At 38.9% G+C, this 21,976-nt stretch overlaps 1 protein-coding gene across 2 annotated transcripts in view; it reads left to right on the top strand.

Annotated features, from left to right (window-relative positions):
• The window catches only part of IL17RB (interleukin 17 receptor B), a 287,120-nt gene that overhangs the window by 86,414 nt on the left and 178,730 nt on the right, over nt 1-21,976 (top strand). For both annotated transcript variants that reach the window (XM_044077616.1, XM_044077615.1), the window contains exons 3-5: nt 452-598; nt 5,623-5,741; nt 19,277-19,403. In XM_044077616.1, coding sequence (XP_043933551.1) covers nt 452-598; nt 5,623-5,741; nt 19,277-19,403 — 393 coding nt within the window. The remainder of the gene's footprint in view (nt 1-451; nt 599-5,622; nt 5,742-19,276; nt 19,404-21,976) is intronic.

Here is a 21,976-nt window from a genome sequence, read left to right as displayed (position 1 = left end):
GTCACGTGGTCTTAATCACTAGTATTTAAATGTTCTTATCATTGTTTTTAGTTGGATCTGTGGAAGCACCTTGTTCATATGCGAAAGCGCTTATCCTGTGTGCTTTTTGTTTAAGTTTATAGTTTTAGCCCACCTACTGCCCGGCTGTTTTTTTATACAATTCACTTATTTTATTTTCTGGGTTTTTCTCCTTTATTCTGCTCATTCATATAATAAACAAAGTTATCACTTACAGCTGTATTGTAAAAAAAATTATGTACGTGATTATGGTTTTATGCCCGATTCAAAATTAGAAAGCAAAGCAGGTGTGCTAGGTACCTAGATGGGCATCTTGTAAATACTGCAAACATGCAGCACCTTGATTTGTTATGGTGAAAGACATACATAATTAACATTTTGATTATGAGCTGCCACTAGATGAACTGTTGATGGCTGCATTTATTAATTTTAGCGAATAGCCCTCCTGAGGAATGGATGATGCACCACAACTTAACTCCAAGTGATGTGCATGCTGTGAAGGCAGAACTTATCCAGGTTGCAGATGACCAAGGTTCAACGAAACCTATTTTGAAAGTCAGCTGGAATATTTCTGTTGATGGTAAGTACAGCTAGTATTTTGCTAAGATTTTGCAAATGTGAGTTCTGATTCTGGTATACATGCAAAACTACATTTACAGAATTGTTGTTCAATTACAAATAAGTTTGCATCATTTACATCAGAACTGTAACAGTGTGGTGGTTAGTACGCAGTAGTCAGTCTGAGGATCAAATCAAAATGTCACAAACACCATTGTGTGTCCATGAGTCAAATCACCTAACCTTCCTCTTCTTTCAGAAACATCAGACATTTTTTTAAACATATTGTGCCTTTCTGGAAAGCAGATCTGCCATCATATGAAGAAAAATGTGTAAAATTCTAATCAGAGTAATGCAGAGGTAGTGACTAAAGGGAAGTGCTCTTACTGAGTGATCTCAGCTTGCTAAATGCTGGTCTAAGCACCCCCACTACCATGCCAGCCTATTGCTGTACTGAGCTCTCTGTAGGGGTGAATATGTGCCATTGTAGTGCCACTCAGTTGCACTGAGTTCTACAGTCTGTAAGAATACATTCCGGCTATAATGCCAGCTAGGTGCAGTGATCCTGGGGGGCGAGGGGGTTGTTTTGCCTGGTCCACTTACCCCAAATTGTCCAAAGGGGAACAACCAAACTATACCGTTTGTCAGACACAGTGTCACTGGGGGGGGGGGGGTATACCCCAGCAAGATGGACTGATCCTGAGTTCTCTATAGGGGCATAACCCAGTTACAGTGCCAACCAGATGGACTGAACCTGAATTTTCTGCAGGTCTTCACTTCACTGACACAAGGTACAGGGTTTGATTCTGACTTCAGGTTACTGGCTAGGCTAGTAACCTGAAGTCAGAATCAAACCTGTACCTTGTGTCATTGACAGTGCACCTTAAAGACACCACAGCTGTGAGTTTCCCTTGTAGACAGGTCACTTTCTCACTGTCAATGTACGTGTCTGGCTGTAGCTGGCATTAGCCCCTCTGGATGGCTCAGATTTAGTGCACATGTCAGACATTGCAGCTGGGATATGCCCTTTCAGAGAGATCAAGATTAGCCCACCTGCCTGGCACTAAAGCTGGAATGCTCAGGGTCAGTACGCATGGCAAACAATATAGGTGGGGTGAGCCTTTTACAGAGAGCTCTGGATTAGTCTCTTTTACTTGCACTGTAGCTGGGATGTGCCTCTACGTACAGCTCATCACCAGTGTTCATGGCTAAAGATGAAATGTCCTCCTACAGAGATCTTAGGGTCAGTTTACCTGGCAGACAATATAGTTGGGATGTGCCTATACAGATAGTGTGGAGACAGTGCACATCCCAAACAATGTAGCTAGGATGGGTCCCTGCAAAAAGCAGAGGGTCAGTTGACCTGGCAAATATTGTAGCTGGAATGAGCTAGGCTGTCACGTAGAGTGTTATGTAGTTGATATGGGTGAGTGGGCTGAGTGCAACTTACACTATGTTCATTACTCCCACTGCTGCAGTAGACTATGAGTAGACCACCATAGCTTATCCAACCTGGGAGGAGGAAGGATATGAATCCTACTCTGCAGAAAGTAACAATCTCATGGCTTGCCTACATTTGGAACAGGAACAAGAATGCCAGTTACATTTGTCTGAAAATTCAGGTCCAAAATGTGCAACTTGAAAAATAATTTTTTTTTATGGGGAGGAGCCAAGCACTCCTTCACCTGAGGGCTTGGCATCCACATCATCTAAATTATATATACCAGCTCCATAGTTACACTACAGTGGAGAAAAAGGAAAAAATACCAAAAGGGTACTGCCAGCTTGCACAGTCCAACACACTGTAATAAAGTGACCGGTGGCATTCAAAATTTGAAGTACAGAACCTCAGTCTCATAAGTTGCAACAAAGTATAGGCATATCTTATCCCACCCTTGTTGCAACAAAAGTTGAAGACATAATTTAGCTGCATGCATCCTTCTGTCCTGTGCAACATGACTGGCTACTGTCTTGTCTATAGGAATGGGGATGAGCTTCTGAAGTGCTAAGGGAAATTATAATATGACTGCATCAATCAGGAGGCAGGCAGATCAGCACAGAAAGCAGCCATTCATTGCCTCTTTTACCGTTATTACCAATTTGATTAGAATTATGAGTACATGGCTAAAAAGCAGTTTTTGAGAAAGCGAAAAAAAAATGACAGCAGATTGGGTAACTGACAAACACCTTGATATCTGAGGAAACAGCTGCCGAGTTCCTAAGTGGAGCATGGAAGACAAATCACATTTTCAAGTAATAGGATTCATAAGAATATCATGGGTCTATTTTAATTTATCAAAGAGTACATTCCTCGAATACCTATTCATCAACAACATAATATCGAATGTCTGTTTCAGCGAATGTACACATCAGCGAATTTAAAATTATTGAATAGTCATAGCTGGCCAACATCGCCAACGTGAAATAATATGTTTTCAATATAATGTCATTAGTTCTTCGTGTTAGGAAGTATTCTGTATAGATTTAGATATGTATTGTATAGAGCATGAATGGTGTTCCTGTAGGGTGTTCTTTTCAGTTTTGTTTCACAGCATTATTCCATGTTCGCGATGTCGGCCAACTATGACTATTTGATGGTTTTAAATTCTCTGATGTGCATGTTCGCAGAAACAAGTTTTGTGTTATGTTGTTGATGAATAGCTATTCACAGAATGAACTCTTTGATGAATTAATATAGACCTAAATATTAAATCATGCTCATGGCAGTTAAAAACTACCTGATGGTTATGGTGAAAGTACAGATCATCTGATACCAAACCACTGCGCTATGGTAAAGATGTATACTGACTTTGTTCCATGCTGTAGATTTTTTACATGTGGGTTTGCAGCCTGTAGGTGATAGATCACGGCACTTAAGTCAAGTGAACCATCACCGGTTCCTGGGACCTCCTCAAGTAGTTACAGACGATACCACAATCTTGTGGTACGTCAGGCAGGGGGGAACCATGTGGTACTCCCTTTGCAGACTATCCCTTTTAGCTTGGGATATAGCTTCACAGCACAATATCATTTTACAGGCATACTATATTCTAAAATTGTGAGGCAGACAAAGTGAGCAGTATAAGGACAGACCTCACAAATGGAAACTAGATCAAGGGTCTAAAAAACTTTATCCATCTCTGGGTAGATCTTTTAGTAGATCTCTTTGCCTCCTCCTGGAAAAATCAACTGGCAGGATTCTGTTCCAGGACTCCATGCAAGAAGGCCTGGAAGACAGATGCCTTTTTTAATTCTTTTCCTTGGACAGAAATGTTCCTGTATTCTTTTCTACCCTTTCCACTAATATCTAGGGTACTTCTGAAGATTTAAAAGGAATCCCCCCAAGACCATTTGTGGTGATTCCCTTCTAACCCAGGCAACTGTGGTTTTGCCATGTTTTGAAAATGTCCAGGAGCAATTACCACAAGCTTCCTCACAGCCGGAATCTGCTCTCTCAACAACAGGGATGTTTGATACACTCTGACTTCAATCAACTTCAGTTGACTGCCTGGATGATAGCATCTTAATTCCTTTTAGGCACCTGTTTTAATGAGGACATGCAGCAGGTATTAATGGAGGCTAGAAAACCTGCTACTAGAAAATTATATATTAATAAATGGAAAAGTTTTCTAGTTAGTGCCAAATACATAACTGGTAACCATTCAGGGCTAATTGTTCTCTGGTTTTACAATATCTGTGTGCGTTACTAACTTATGGCCTTTCTTATTCCTATGTCAAGGTTCATTTTGTTTTTTGTTTTTCTGGCCATTTCATCATGTCTACCCATGGATCCTCCTTATTCCGTGCAGTCTCATGTCAAAATGTTTTTGAAAGGGGTTTTTGCATGAGACCTCCAAGAAAACTGGTGGGCCCACCTTGGTATCTTAATTTTGTATTAGAGAAGCTAACAGTGCTCCATTTGAACCAGCTAACCTGATTGACTTGAGGTTACTGACATGGAAAAACAAATGTACTAATTGCTCTGAACTATGCAAGAAGGATATCTGAGTTGCAAGCTCTTGTGGTGAGTCAATCTGATCTCTTTTTCCATAGAGACAAGGTTTTTTGAGCACTAATCCTTCTTTCATGTCTAAAGTGGTATCTGAGTTTACTTTAAGCTAAAATATCCATCTCCTTGTTTTATTTCCTAAACAAAAAAATTGATGGAGAAAGGATATTCAATATCGTGGATGTCCAGAGACAACTCGGGTACTATCTTGACAGAAGTAAACCTTTCATATCTTCAGATCAAGTCTTTATTTCTTGTGAAGGTAAGAAGAAGGGACGATCTGTGTAAAAACAGACTATTTCAAATGGTTATCTAAGGCAACCTTTTTGTTGTACTCATCATAACACATCTATTCCAGGCAGGGTCAAGGCCCATTCTACCAGGGCCTTAGCGTCATTTGTGGCTTTCTGGAAGCTGCTACTTGGTCTGCTGTACATTCTTTTGCAAAGCAATATATGCTTGATTCTTCTCTAGGTCCAGATTAGGCTTTGTTAGGACCATTCTCCAGAGGCTCCTGGACTGTTCTCCTTCCACCTCCTAAGTGTACCATACCCATATAGCCATGTCTATATCAACAGAGATTAATACAATGAACATGGTATAATAAGTAAACTGACCATAACAGTAAATGTTCAAATGACCACTGCAGTAGCCATTCCCTCCCTCCATCCCCCTTATTTCTTGGGGTGGTGTTTTTTATGCCAACGGGTGAATACTTAATTTTTCCAGAGTTCAGTCTTTCTGTCTTTGCTGCCACAAAAGCTCTGAAGGGCTTGATGTATGCCCTTTAATATAATTCACAACATCATTAAAGATTAACACTAGTAACTCCTACTTTCCTGACGTGCTTTAAAATATTTAAAAATAGTTAATTAAACATGTTATCTGCACTTTGGTAGGTTATACTATGCTGTATTGTATTATACAGCACTTTGATATTGATTTTAAAAAGGAGTTAAAAAGTGGAAATGTATTACTTTGCCATTAGCTCTCATTCACAGAGTTCACATTTTTAAATGTTGAACTTTTTTTTTTAGGAAGTATTCATGTACTTAAAGGAACTATGATCACTTTAAGAGAGATTGGAAACTTTGGAAATGTTCAGGCATTTCGCTGTATGTATACAGACTTCACTGGTGATTATACAGGACATCTTGTAAGTGTGATTAAACTATTACTGTAATGCTGATAAATGCTGATGTTTTTTCTAACATCTTCCAAGTACTTAAAAATGTATGTTAGGATTGATTTGGTCATAAGGTAGATTTCTGTATTCCTGTTATTGGTTCATCCACAAGACTATTAGCATGCGCATTTTCCTAATTTTGCTACCTTACTTACGTAACTTGATTGCAGTATTTATGATGGTCTTTTTCTATAAAGGAATTAAGGTAATGTTTTTGTAGGCATGTACAAGTGATAGCTGTCAAGTTCTTCCAGTTAGAAAAGAGAAATCCATGTTGAAAATTTGACTACAAAAAGTTTAAAATGTGCAACAGTTCTGAATAAAAAGATGTTTCAAAGAAGTTTGGAAGAGCTGTTTGTGGTATATTAATCAACAAATAGAATATATTAGATATCATAATTTTCTTAGAGAATGATAGAGGCAGATCCCTTTACAGCATTATGGGAGATAAGTCAGTAATATGTTTTTGAGTATGAAAGAGAGTTACCAAGGATGAAAATGTTTGAGAAGATACAAAGTAGACCAGTTTCTGTTTTAAATAAAATCTGAAAGGAGGAAAAGTGATGGTTTGATTTCTTTCACAGTTTCAGTTTTACACTCAAACAAAGAATGGATTATTTTTGGATGTTTACTCAAGGCAAAGCAGCAAGCTGTGTGGAAGGTAGTCTGTAAAAGGTATTTACAACATATTAATGATGGAGACTAACTCACCTGTGTTCCTAAGGATACTTGCCTGCAAACACGCGTGTGTTTGTGTCATTAACAAAAATGTAATGGCCACAGGGCATAAATACTTCCATGATCAAATGTTTTGTTAACTGTAAGTACTTGCTAGGCATGGGACTATTTATTTCCTTAACAAAGTCAAATCTTCAAGCTACTCCCCAGCAGATTACTTCACTAGGTTTCCACTGTCAGATTATCCCAGCTACAACGGAATGCCTTTGAAGCATAAGCTAAACATAATGACCTATCCCTATAACATATGAATAAATCTAGAAGAAAATCTGGCATTGTATAGGCCTCAGTTTGCACTGGCGGTGTGAGAAAAGGCTTTTAGGAATTTTGCCATGACAGACTGAACCCACTTACTTAAGAGTATAAAAACGAAGTACAAACTACATTCTCTTTAGGTCTAAGTTAAGTTCAGATTTGAATGACACCCATTCCTGTTACTGATTCAGGAATAATGAACAGTACTGTCTTTACCTACAAACTCTTTTAAGTCATGTATCTTTAAGCACAGAACAAATGGCAATTCCCTAGAGCCTAAAAGCAATGCTATAACCCCTTGATATGTGATTATCCAAAACATGCTTTATTTCGTTATTCAGTTATGTTCCTCACTATTTTTACTAGTTTCAGCAGCTCTTGGTTTGATTTTCCTCACTACACCTTCAAATGCTAATTTCCGAGTATCTATCATTAAATTTGCAAACTCGTATACCTCCCAATAGTCGCCTGTACTAGATCTGTTAGAAAAAATGTTGGTAAATGTTGATATACACTGAAAATGTAAATTACATCTATACAAATTTAGAGTCTTAAATTGTACAAAGCAAAGCTTTTAATACTACAACTCCACTACATAACTTGCTATGAACTGTGCTTTTGACATGTTTAGTATAAATAAGAACTCCTATCAAAAATGTACAAGTATATTGTAAATGTTATATGCAAAATGATTACTTATACTGTGCATTTTCTATTCTCAAAACATATTTTAATTGGTGCTGTTTTCTTTTTGGATTAAACAGTTTACATTAAACAATTTTCAGACTGCACTTTGTTCCGTGACTGCATTTGCTTCATTTTGTACCTCTTGCCTTCCTTTAATATTTACTTAAAATCGATGTACTACACATCTGTTCAACTATCTCAGTGAAAATACTCCTACCTCAAATGATGTAGTACCTCATAGCCCAGGCTGTGTCTGAAAAGGGTTCCAGGACCATCCACTTACCAGTCAACAAAATAAATAACTAAGTAGATAAAATGTTGCTGGTACCGACTTTATTTCAAGATATGAATTATTGTGTACAAAAGAGGGATAGAATGATTTGGTTCCGTACAACTAATGAGTGACGTAAGTCAAACATATCTAGAGGTAACTAGACAACTTTTTTTTGTTAGGAGATGATTTGATCGGAATCATTCATTAGGACATAGTTCTGATTTGTAACAAAAATTATACCCTGGAAGTCCATCTTCTTTCAGTTTGGTGAAAACGTGAGTTGATTTTACTTCCTAAATCTTGTCTTCCTGCTGCTCTTCTGATGCACATCGATAGTAAATCTCACATTCAGACTCCCTGAGAATGTCTCTGATTCTTTAATGAAAAATTTGAAATTATATCTCAATAATAAGGTGTCAGCACGTTTGGTGGCAGGTTTTTGGATCCTTAAAATGGCATTGATTTGTTTTTGAATGAGTTTTAAATCTGATAATGCAGTAGGCAGATTATTTTGAGGCCTATACCTTAGTAGTAGCCATTTTAGATATGCAAGTGTAACCGCACATTGGTTATAGGTAGGTGATGCACATTGTTTTTTGAGAAAGGAAGTCTAATTCATCCAAGAGGCTGAGTGTTTCACTCTTTGCAACAGATTTGTGAGTATCTTCTAGAGTCTTTTTTTCTGTAAAGTACCAACAGGAGAAGTTTTTACTACCTGACTATGCAAAATAAAGGATGTCTGTGTGTTTCTGTGTGGCGGTGTGTTGTCCCATACTTTGCATTAGGTGCTTCCACTTCAAAATATCAATATTTTCTAACAAAGGTATACCTGGCTTTTTTAGCACATGGGGATGGCTGACCTTTGTACTGATGCCCCACCTCCTCAGCTCTTCATTTAAAGAGGAATAAATGGTCTGCTCCTTGTCCTGGCATACTGGCAGGCTAACCAGGAATACCCCCCATACCTTTCAACTATATCTGGTTTTGACTCAAATCTTATCTTTGTCCCTCTTAATACCTCCTAAAACTTGTGACTTTTGGAGAAAAGATGATGAATTACATGTAATAAATAATGACAGTAATTAGAGTTACACACTTCAGAAAATATTAATTCACATTGTCTTATTCTGTCAATGTCTCAAGTTAATAGTATTAATATTTTAAGTGTCCCTGGTTAACCTTGAATATATCTGGGTTTGTCCCTGATTGTTTGAGAGCTATGCCTTTCCTGCCTACTAGAGTTCTTTAATGGAAGAGAAAAAAAGTCCACTGTAAGCTACCTAGAGTTTTGGAAATTCTGGAGTAAGTCGGGACCCTTTTTTGTGCCCTGCCCCTAACCCTCCTTCCTCACATTCAAGTTGAATAAAAAAGAAAATCAGTTTTTTTGTTTATTTTAAACTCTAGCAAACTGTAGTGGAACTGCTTAGATTTTATTAAAAAAACAAAGAATCAAATCTTTTTTTCTTTGAAACTGTATCGAACAGTTTACTACAAAGTGCTACGGCACTCAGCTTTTAGTTAGAAAAAAGAAGCAAATCTTTGTTTCTTTTAAACTGTAGCAAACTGCTTGCTACAGATGTAGCACTCAGTTGCTAGAATTTAGACCATTCAGAGAGCAATACAGCACTAAGTTTTGCATACAAATGCAATACTGGCTTTTAAAAGCTATATGCACTAAAAAGTGATCAGCATTGGATTGCTGATCATGCATTGTAACACTTTGCACCTGGGGCAATTGTCCCACTTCGCCTTGCCCTAAATACACAACTGCTTTCTGGGACACTGAAGGCTTGAGCAGTACCGTGCCAGTGATATACAGTTTAATTTCAAAGTGCTATATTAGTATAACGACTGGAGAAATGTATAGTGGAAAGAACCTTTGTTGAATTAAATGTTCTGTCATTATCAGACATTTCTTCAAAGAAAATCAGAAGACTCCAGTTAAGCCACTGTGCTAAGTATGTTTCTGGGTTATTCTTCTCCCAAAAGTTATCATACAGTTGTGTTTTCCTCTGTCAGATGCCATATATCCATCATTCTTAATTGCTTTCTTCCTGCCATCATGGAATTTATTGTTAGTGAGATGTACACAAACCCATTTTAACATTAGTCTATTAATGTAAGAAACAGCCAAAAGTGACATTGTGGTAAGCAGAAGAGGTTAGGTTCAAACTTTTGACTATACTGTGTTGTGGAGTTAAATAAGAAAAAAGAACAAGAATCAGAAATAATATTAGTTAAAGGACAGGAAGCAGGAAATGCAGAAAAATTAAATAGATTTCAGTGAAGAGAGAGATGAGACATTGAACAGATGAATAAGCAAACAGCCAAAATTGGCATTGTGGTAAGCAGAAGCAGTTGGGTTCAAACTTCTGGCTATACTGTGTTGTGAAGTTAAATAAGAAAAAAAGAGCAAGAATCAGAAGTAGTATTAGTTAAAGAACAGGAAATGCAGAAAAAAATAAACATATTTAAGTGAAGAGAGAGATGACACATTGTACAGATGCATAAGATAGCAAAAAAGAAAAAAAAAACAGGCTTATGACACTGTACAAAATGGATGACAACAGGCAGAGATGCTGGTGAAAAAGTAGGGCTGCTAAATGAATACTTCTCTGTATTCTTGAGAAGGAGTGTGGAGAATTACCCGACTCATCCAAGTGTTTAGGCTAAGAGCTGATTCCACCCCTTTTATACAAGAAAGGTTCCTGAAAGAACTTTATAAAGGTGTATGTAGGTGGGGGGGGGGGGGCAAAGGTTCCTGAAAGAACTTTATAAAGGTGTGTGTAGGTGGGGGGCTCACAATCTGGCCTGAAGGACTTAACCATAGGATTTATACAGAACGAGAGAAATTACTGGTTAATGCCACTCACTGAAAAGTTTTACAAACCTTGAAAAGAAAGATTTCCAGTGACTTGGAAGAGTACATGTAGGACTCCCCTCACAACAAAATAGAGCAGGACAGACACTGAAAGCTGTCTACCACTCTACCATCAACTATATAGAAAACAGTGGAATTACTTCTGAGTTAGAGTCCCAGGACTCATGGCAGCTTGAAGTTTTAGCAGGAAGTTCTGGACAAACAAGTTTAGGAGGGTGGCCTAATGGTTAAGGTGTTTGCCTTACAAACACAAGGTGCAGGGTTTGAGTCTCAGAAGGGATAACTGGCTAGGCTTAAAATGGCTCGCAAGGGCAGTTAGCCTAGTAATAACCTATGAACCTATGAACGATTTCAGCCAAGGTATTTGGTCAGAAGAAGGCCAGAGATAGAGTTCAACCCGGGTATATGGGCAGAAGAGGGCTGCAGACACAACCTACTTATACTTTTCAAAGATTGATGGGTCACAAATATAAAATTGCAACACATAGAACACGAGTAACCACACAGCGTAAACAACTCACTGTATAAAATAAGAAAAACACTATACCAGAAGTCACAAACAAACCTTTAATCCACAGTTTAAGCGCATTCGTTCCAGTATAACAGGAAGTTCATCAGAAACAAAGTATCAGTTGTACTTCCTGATTTAAAAAACTAAAAGGTGCCAAAAGTGTAGCAAGTTACAAAAAATTAAAGAAACAGTTACCATAATATTTATTTATATATATATATATATATATATATATATATATATATATATATATATTAGAAATCCACCTACAAAGTGCAGATTGTAAAAATGCAGTCAGAATCAGTGACAACAAAACATCATTAAAAATCATTAAAAAGATACTAAGTTGAGTCAGATTAAGCTCCACATACATTAACAGAAATACTAGAATTTAATACATAGAAGTAAAAACTGACAGCAACACATTGTAACAGCAAAATCCAGCCAATAAGACAGAAATGTAAAACAGACAGGATACAACTCAGCAGTTAAACAGACACAATACTTTTTAGCATTGAGAGTCATTATATACATCATGTTAAAATGAAGAAGCTATATTAAAGAAAGAAAATTGTTAGATGTAAAAAAAACTGTAGCATTTACAGTAGGCAAGTAATAAGCTCTTTCAACTTTCCACAGGACTAAAGCAGTGATTTTAGGTTATGCATGGGCAAAGCCAGGTGCTTATGAGATGTGATTTTTAGAGAGTTTTTGAAGTGTGAGGTAGTGGGAATGGAGGTCAGTGATGGGTGGAGGTTGTTCCAGTTTCTAGCAACGGTGTGGGAGTATAGTGCTTTGCCACCAGTGGTGTTAGCCCTAGAGATGCATTGAAGTGATTTGTCAATATAGTTCTATCTGCTCAAAAACTAGCTCCCAGTGACCTCCTCCCCTGGCAGATTTTGTAACTCTCTCCAACACAGAAGAGGCACATTTTTTAAAAGCATTGCATACTGTTGAATGTCTGTACAATGTGTTAGTATTATGTTCTTTGGAAATAGCATACAGGTGTTGGTAAATCCTGTTTTGAAGCGGCCCCACAGTTTTACCAGTAGAAAATGCAGAGCAAGAAGAAAAAAAAGAGCAATGTAAACTACCCCTGTAGTGTTTCAATTGTGACTCCCAGTAAGAGAAATAACTTTAGAGAAACCTGGGATAAGTAGGTGCCATGCAAGATGCATTGGCATAGTTTGCAGGCACCACAGCGTCTCATTCCTGCATTGTTATGGGTAGTGTCAAGTGTGTCAGTGTTTTTCTCTAGTATCGTTTTCAAGTTTTTATTGTTCTTGTAAACAAACCTCAGATGTTGTCCCAAAATCTCAAACATTCCAAATGTCCCAAAAACTATTCTCCAATGTGCCCTAATAATGTTTTTGAGTGAAAAAATACTGTTATATTGAATGACAAAAATATTGGAAGAGTCCTTTGTCTGATTTTTAACCATTGCAACATGTACTGTTGGATGAGTATAGTATAGGACCATAGTGGGAGTGCCTGGTCCCCGTAATCCATTGAGTCATTTCATCCACACTGAAGGTCAACCCCTCACTGGTTAAATCTGACCATAAACAAATCACTTTGGATATCCACATTCCGCCCCCACCCCTGGACAAGGAAACCTCCATGAAAAACTTTTCAAAAGTCAAACTTCATGTTACTTAAGACCGAGGTGGAAAGTTTCAAAGCCCCCCTGCTGAAGGATAACACTGTCCAAGCTGCAAAATCCTTTACTAATGCATTCTACGGGCACCTACAAGAATGCATGGATCATGCCATCCCAAGCAAAACCAAGACTCACTCCTCCAAGAAAAGGAAACCAGTCTGGTGGACCCCTGCCATAAACAAGCTATACAACAGAAGGAGGAAACTAGTACAGAAAAGAGTAAAATCCCAAGAAGGGAATACATCCCTGATCAGTATCAGCAAGAAATTACAATCCCTTATAAAATCATCCAAGGTGAGCTTTGAAAGAAAAAATTGCCAAGGACTCCATAGATAACCACAAGGCATTCTTTAGCTATGTCAAGAATCTAAGTGGCAATGCTCAGATCTGCTCAGAGTTAGTGCAGAATGGCACACAATACACTGAAACAACCAATATTGCCAACATCCTGGCAGACAGGTTCAGCGCAAACTTCACCCCCCTCTCACCCCCAAAAGGGCCCATAACCATACCAGAAGAATGTATAGTCCCTGAAATCACAGACACTCAGGTTAAAACAGCCCTCTCCAAAGCCAAAAACACAGCATCAATGAGACCGGACAGTGTCCCAGGCTGCATCCTACATGAGCTCAAAGATGAACTAACCCCTCACCTAAACACACTGTTCAAACAAAGCCTCTCCACAGGCTACATACCCATAGAGTGGTGCACAGCAATGGTTATCCTGCTCCACAAATGTGGAGCCACAACAGACCCCGGGAACTATTGCCTTATAAGCCTGACTAGCTTGGTCTACAAGGCTATGGAATGCATCATCATGGAACTCATTAACAGAGACATTGGGAACCTCCAAACACTGGACCCTACCCAGTTTGGCTTTGTTAAGGGCAGATCATGCCTCCTAAACCTGGAGGATGTCTTTGAGACAGTTACCAAGGCTATAGATGAGAGAAAGGTGGTACACACAGCCTACCTAGACCTCGCTAAGGCCTTCAACACCATTCCCCATTCTGGTATTATAGACAAGCTCACCAGCCTGAACATAAACCCCTACGTCACAAGATGGGTTACCAAATGGCTCACAGACAGAACCCACATGGTGAGAGTTGCAGGAGCTAGGTCCGACTCTAAACTGGTTACAAGTGGTGTTACCCAGGGCTCAGTCCTAGGACCCCTCCTGTTCGGCATATACTTCTTAGAGGTACAGGCAAGCACAGCAGGACTATGGCTGACCAAGTTCGCAGACAACTGCAAACTAGGGGCTATAATTGACTCTCCAGCTGACACAGACATCCTCCAAAAGGGTCTCACTGAGACAGGTACCTGGTGTCAAAACCATGGCCTCAAGCTAAATGCCAAAAAGTCCATAGTCATCCCCTCTGGAAAAAACAAAGTACCCACAAACTACCACATAGATGGTAGCCCCTTAAACACAGAAAGCATAATAAGGGATCTGGGGACCCAAGTAGATAGTAATCTCTCCTTTGATAATCACATTGCCAAAGTGGTTAGAAAATCCTACGTGGCCCACCTAATCACAAAAGGGTTTGCATCCAGATCAAGAGGTCATTGTGTCCCTCTACTCATCACTCATTAGACCCATCATAGAGTACAACACACCATTTGGGATGTACATTACAAGACACCTGCAACAGCTGAAAAGACCACAGAAGTACCTCACCAAGAGGATCACTGGCCTCAAACAGTTGCCCTATGCAGCTCAACTGAAGAAACTCTAGCTGTACTCGGTTGCATACTGCCTGCTCATAGGTGATCTCTACCTGACATACAAGGTCATGTCCAACCCAGAATTGATGGACATGCTACATCTAAAGAAAACCTTATCCTCTCGAGCCACACTCTCTAGGGATCTAAACCTCACCACAACAATAAATAGGACGTGCTGGAGGGATAGATTCCTGTCCCAGAGACTTCCCATGGTTTGGAACAAGATTCCAATCTACATTAGGCAGAGCTCCTCGCTAACACTCTTCAAAAGAAACCTTGATGAGTGGATGGGAAAAAGAAAGTTTATCCTGGGAATCACTTCAATGGCTCTGCTGGACAGAGGCACAGGGAACTAATCTAAGGGGGCAGCAAAAGCTAACACATTCCGGCTAGGCTTATAAATGCCTTTGGGCAGATAGCCTAGTACCAACCTATGAATAAATATAGAGTTGCTGAATTTCCACTCATGTGAGCATTCAACATTTTGATCTTTCAATGATATAAAGTAGACCCTGTTTAAACTAGGAGAAAAGGAGAGACAGAAGAGAGAGATATGACAAATTGGTATCTTCCCGAAAGGTATCCCAGCCAAGTGGAGGACAGCCACTCTCACCCCTTTACACAAAGGTGGAGTGTCCACCGATCCGGGAAATTATAGACCCTTCAGCATAACTAGCCTGATCTGCAAGGCCATGGAATGGATTATCATGGACCTCATTAACAGGGACAATGGCAACCTCCAAACTCTCGACCCCACACAGTTTGGCTTTGTCAAAGAGAGGTCATGTCTGTTAAATCTGATCGACTGCTTTGAGACAGTCACCAAAGCCACGAACAAGGGGAAGATGATGCACACTGCCTACCGTGACCTGGCCAAAGCCTTCGACACTATTCCCCACTCGGGCATAGTAGATAAACTCTGTCAGCTAGGCATCAATCCATATGTTAATAAAGTTAATATTAACTAAATATTAAATATAAATATATTTAATATATAATATAATATAAATAAATTTAAATATTAAGTTAATTATAAGTTAATAAAAAACTTGTCTCACTATATAAAATCAAACCTTTCATCACGCCACTACCGAGGATGGTAATTGCACGTACACATCTACTTTCCACCCTCCTTTATGCATCCCGTCTCTTCACGAACTTGAGTAAGTCTGACCTTAATAAACACTCCAGCTGCTTAATCATATTGCTCGATATGCTACTGGAGCAGCATACAGAACACACCACTGTCTGAACCTAAAGAAACTAGGGTGGCTAGAATCACCTATCAGACTTCAATACAATCAGCTAATAGTAGCAGATAAAATTCTCTACCAACCTGAAAACACACCTGTACTTACAAAAATGATCACCCCGTCCAGCAACCTCAAGACACTTCGCTCATCCAACAAATTACTAGCCCAAACCCTCAAAAGCAACAACTCATCTGGAGACTCTCTATATGCCAACTCTGTTGGCAAAATATGGAACTGACTTCCTGCTGAGCTTACTTCAGAACCCTTTCTAACTCAAGTTAAAAAAATCTAAACCAGTACTTTAAAAGGCAATGACTATGTCCTTGCTCTAATCCTGACTAACTCTGGCAATATAAACATGTGCTAAAGAAGTCTTTTGGCCACCCCTATGTTGCTTCCTAATTGTTACTCTATAACAAATCAGATTTATATTTGACAGAATGAATGACTTTTATCCTATGTATTGTGTCTGTAACAGTACTTTAACTTGTTTAATGTAACAGTTTTTCTGTATGTATGTACGGAGCTTTTCTCCCTGGGCCTCAGCTGAGAATGGACAAGTATCCAGTCAACAAATGTAAACTAAATACAAAAATAAATAAATAAATAAATAAAATCATTAAATAAATGAAAGCCATGTCCATCTACTCAGTTTCATACAGACTCCTCAGAGGTGACCTCTGTCTGCCATACAAAGCAATCTCAGACCCTGCTTTGATGGGACTGCTGCATATCCACAAGTCAAGCTACACTCAAGTAACACACACGTGCAACCTCAACCTGGTCTGTGACATCAGTAGGACTTGTTGGCAGGACAGATTTGTGACCCAGAGACTCTCCCATCTGTGGAATAGACTCCCTCTCCATGTCAAGCAGAGTACCTCATTATCCCTTTTAAGTGCAACCTGGATAACTGGATGAAAAACAGAAAGTACACATCTGGGATTCCACCTGTGTCCCTGCTGGACAGGGGCTTTGGGTGCTGACTTGTCTAAACATGGGCCGAACTCTTGGCTAGGCTTATAAGGGCCTCAGGGCCAATAGCCTAGTAACTTCCTATGATCCAACAACATGGAAGGGTATACACATTTGATGAAATAGTTGCAAAGTTTTCCAATTTCCCCCTGAAAAACAAGATCCTCAGAAACAAACTGACTAAGTCTGATAAGTTGTCCCTTTACCACATTCTTTTTTTGCCAGTAGGGGTGCTGACTACCAAAATGTAAATAATAATTGGACTTGTACCTTTCCTCCACTAAGTTTTTATATACAGTGATGTCCAAATAATTGATGGAACAGTGATCCCACTGAAATGTAAACTCAAGAAAACTGGTGGAGTGATTAAGAAAATTCAGAAATTCAGACAGTTCCAGCAAAGCTGTATAATAAGTCCTTGTGAGCTTTGTTGTAGTTTTTACTAAATGGTTTCACTGTGTAATTTTTTTTACCTTTTGGTCTGAATGGTATTTGATATATCGTACAGTCACCCTAATGTTATAGACATCAGGCTTGTTTTTAAGCTCTGTGTTTCTAAAGTATGGCCAAACAATCCATTTGCACTGTACTGACAAGATCAGAAAAAGGGCAAAACATAGCATGTCTGCAACTACTGGGGCTTGTTTTTATTAGCCTGAATGTAGCAATAAAGAAATTAAAAGGGTCATAGAAGCCATGTAGCTGAAACACTGGTGTATCTTAAAGGGGTCATTTGTATTTATCCCACAAATCTCCACTACAGGATTTTAAAGTACCACACAGCGAAGACTCTAGTTTTGCTGGGTCTTTCTTGTCATTTTTACTAAATGGTGACCTTTTTATCCTTTGTTTTGGAATAAAGGAAAGTAATATGGGAACTGAGAAGTTTAGATTCAGATGAGGATACTGTACAACTGACCCATTGTTTGCAGTGAGACAGATATTGGAGAAAAAAACTAGAGATGAGGAAAGAGTCCTCCTAGCCTTGAAGAAAGCATATGGTAGAGTCCCAAGAGATCTGATTTGGGTAATCCTGCAATACGTTCATAGGTGTTTACTAGGCTAACAACCAGCAGAGCCCTTATAAGCCTAGCAGTGCAAGACAAATGTGACCCACATATTTGATTTATATAGGGGATCATTTACTGACTGCCTCTGTCAATCAGAAACAGAGAAGCCAGCTCAGGAATGAATTTCTGATTGTCCATCTAATGGTTCAGTGTCTTGAAAATGTTGCTAGAATTAGTGCAGGCTATGCACAAGGACCTAATAGCATGAGTATGAACAGTTATTGGATTAACACAATGCATTCCATCAGGGTTCAAGGCCACTGGTGTTCAGAGTGCTGATGGACTACACTAGCAAACAAATTGGAGCAGCCATCTCAACAAAGCTGTATGCAGAGGATGTGACACTACAAGCAGGCCCTGAACAGAAACTTCAGAAAATGATAGAGGAGTTAAATGAAATGCAAAACTGAAGACACATGGAATAAAACTGAGTACAGACAATACATTTGTCATGGCAAGAAATGGGGAAAATCTGAAGAAGCTTGAAAATTGAGATAGAAGGGAAAATAGAGGAACAGGTTAACACCATTAAGTATCTGTGAGGGGTGGCTGATGAGAAGAGAAGTCTGAATGAGGAGGTCAAAGCTGGAATCAGCGGGATTGCTGTGAAGTGGTAAAGATTATCAGGGGCAGAGCGTGACAGAAGAATGACAAGCTGAAAAGTAAGGTGTACAAAACAGCAGTGGGACCAGTACTACTGTATTGTACAGAAACCTGGGCAGTGAAGGCAGAACAGTTGAGGAAGCTAGAGATGATAGAGATGAAGTGGCTTAAAACGCCGGTTGGATGTACACTGTGAGGCAGAGAGGAATGATGAGATCAGAGCAGAAACCAAACTGCTCCAAATGTAGAGGAGGTGAAGGAGAAGATCGCAGCGGTTCAGGCACATGTGCAGGAAAGCAGAAGGAGGTTAGGGAGAAACGGGAAGAAGGTAAGTAGAAACAAGGATGCCCAGCAAAAAGATGGCAGGACTGAGTGAGGCAAGATGTGACAGTCAGATAGGACTGTCAAACAAAGTAGAAGGGTGGTTCTGAAATAAGAGGCAGCAACAGAAAATACAACACCCTGGCCTCATGTAGAAAAATGGGAAAAGTGGTGATGATTTAAAATATGCTATTACCAACATTTAATACAAGTTAGTTATGTCTTACTGAGTAATGCCTCTATACATTGTTTTCTGTCAGACTGTTTCCTTTCAGCTCTTGTCATACTAACCAATGTAATATATTTGCAATTGTTTGATATGTACATCTATTTGTATTTCTATAGTCTTTTTTTAATTTTATTGCATTTTTATTGTGCATCTTCTTCCTTGGGCCTCTGCTATCACATATCCAGTTATTAAATAACATAAATAATATGAGTACGTGTGTATGTGGTGTGTGCATGTTACTTACTTACACAGATGCATTTGTAAAATTTCCTGAAAGTTTGTTTAAATTTTTACATATATGTTTCTATTTTTTTCAACAGGCAGAATTTAGCTTTAGTGGATTTACTGTCAACCCAAGTATTATGTATGAGATATCGGCTTACAACATACCTACTGCAAATATAGGTGAAGATCAGCCATCAAAAAGCATAGAGTTTACAACTCCAGGTATGATACATAAACAGTGGTATTGTTTCTAGGGTACCTGATGTTTCATATAAAGATGTAGTAAAGTAAGAGTGTGATATCTAAAAGACTAAAATCTTTTTATCTCATCTACATGAGCGAGGGTGCACTGGTGATGCTGCCTCATGTCTCTGTGCATCTAAGATCCCTCTGTAGAACTCACGCACTTCTGTTACATATATAATGCCTATGCGCTGTGTCATTCTACAGCCTTTACACTGGGCCACACTCTGAAAGAAATGGATTGCACACTGTTCTGATCTCCCCCAAGAGGCACAACTCCAAATGAATATGGTGGAGAAGGACAGAGACAGCCATACACTGCAGCCGAGCTGTGAGCACTATACTTACACAATCCAGTTACAGCACTGTCAGACACTGGGATTCCATAACTCTGAATGTTAACAAATCATATTAGCTGTGCAAGGCATATCCTGATGTTTACTTACAGAGATTATTATTATTATTGTCATCAGCTTCATCTATTTGACTGTCTTTGTGCATCTAGTAGAAAAAGAGAGATTAATTAGAAATTTAAGCATAAATCCAAATCTAAACTGTTTTTCAAAAAGAATAGTCAGTCATTGAAATAACCTACATGCTGAGCTAAAATAAAATGCACAAATACATCCATACTGAGTATTATATTTTTAATTCATGCTTGGTAAAAATGTATTCTGGAGTGTTCTCAACACATAGCTGACAAGACATGATAGCAGCCAGTGATCAGCAGCACATTGCAGGCTGACACTGCAGGCATTACCTGTGAACAGGTAGTCTGTAAAACTTTGTGAGCACACAGAGGTGAAATGGCCAGAGAAGGGTGTTAAGATAGGATCATGGCTCTGGGATTGGAACAGTAGCTACCACAAAAGGTTGTGAAGTTCCAAGCATAGTCAGTAGCAGCAGCTATAAGGGTGGTTTCTAGGTAGAGATGCCAGTAAATGCCATACTATCAGACATAATGGTTAGAGAGGGAGTCAGCAGTACATACAAACAGAGACTGAGATCAAGCAGGGTATGGTGCTGTAAATCAACACCATTAGTACTACACACAGATGCAAGAAGGAAGAAGCGCTGTAGAAGAGCATAACACATGGACCATGCTCTGTATAGCCATTGAAACAGCTTTGTTTTCGACATACTAGGCACAGTCTACAAGTCAGTCTTGGCTGAAGCAGACAGTCCCGTAGGCAGAGCGGTACCCTGCCACAAAGCACTCTGGCTTTCTGCCAAGTACTTTACAGGGCTGTCTACTTATTATATGTGAGTTCTATCAAAACAGTGAGCACTGGACACAATTTGTGAGGGATGCACACACATGGCACTTACCTTTCCACGTACACTCAAGCAATTGATATATACCTCAGAGTTAGGGATTGCAAGGCAGAGGATTCTTTGGGAATCGGTGTAGTAACAGCAGTTTCTATGAAGGTGTGCATGATTCCTCAGTTTATATATTACATGAGGAACAGTACAAGTCTTCATTTAAAACTGCCTAAGTCTGCCATTAGATTGCAGGCCATGGATAGTGCCTTACTCTGACAGCAATTTTTTTTTTTTGGAATCCATCCCTGTTTGCCATACGTCTGTTTTATATGAAAAAGTGTAAATGTATTAAAAAGTGGCAGATATTTAATGAGAAATCACTGTTTTCTTGCTTTACGTCTAACTGTAGAAGGGCAGCTGGAGCATCTCATTTTGTGTAAACAATAAAAAATGAAAATAGATTCAACAGAAGGGGAATATATATATAAAAAGAATTTTCATCTCAAGCCAGCTATGGTTATTGACTTTGTATGAAATATATGTAGTATATATTTCATTTTGTCATTCACTCTGTATATAATGTCATGACTGAAATACATCCAATGGGATCAATTTTCTATCCCAGTTAACAAATTCAAAGTAAAATAAAAATAAAATAAAACATTGTTGCTTACTTTTGCCACCATATGTATGAAAAGTCTGAGGAAATCACTAGTGTGTTACTTTTCAGTGCTCATCTAAAAAACATACTTAAAAGTATGAACCAAATCATCCTGTCCCATATGAATTACTGTATATTTTGATTCTAGGCACATATCAGAATTTTCAACCAGAGTTCAATAATTGCTTATGCTGAGTAATTATTATTGCTATTGTGTGTGTGTATATGTGTGGGCATTTGTGTGTGCAAGTGTGCACATGCGTGCATATATGTTTGTGTTATTGTTTTTTTTACATAGGACCCTCTGCTACAAACTTCATCAAACAATGTGTTGTATCATGTGAAGTTGTTATACAAACAGTAACTTTAACTCCCTCCTTATCTAAAAACAACGTTAACTCCCTCAACATGCAAATAATTAATGTTAAGTTGTCTATCTCGCCTTCATTCTTGCTGGTTGGGTTCGGAGCCGATCCTCGGCTCCGACTTGGCCATCTTCAAAAGCTCGAGAGCTGCTTACTGGCTCGAGGCCCCCCTATATCCCATGATGCCTGGAGCTAGATACCCAGATCTCGTTTGCCGCTTCTGCTGCGAGGTTGTTCTACTGGCTCAGGTCATATGAAAC

The sequence above is a fragment of the Protopterus annectens genome, chromosome 7.part0 (genome assembly GCF_019279795.1).
Source record: "Protopterus annectens isolate FY-2018-M chromosome 7.part0, PAN1.0, whole genome shotgun sequence".
Taxonomy (NCBI): domain Eukaryota; kingdom Metazoa; phylum Chordata; order Ceratodontiformes; family Protopteridae; genus Protopterus; species Protopterus annectens.
Note: the sequence above shows the minus strand (reverse complement) of the source record. Positions and strands in the feature narration are given on the sequence as shown.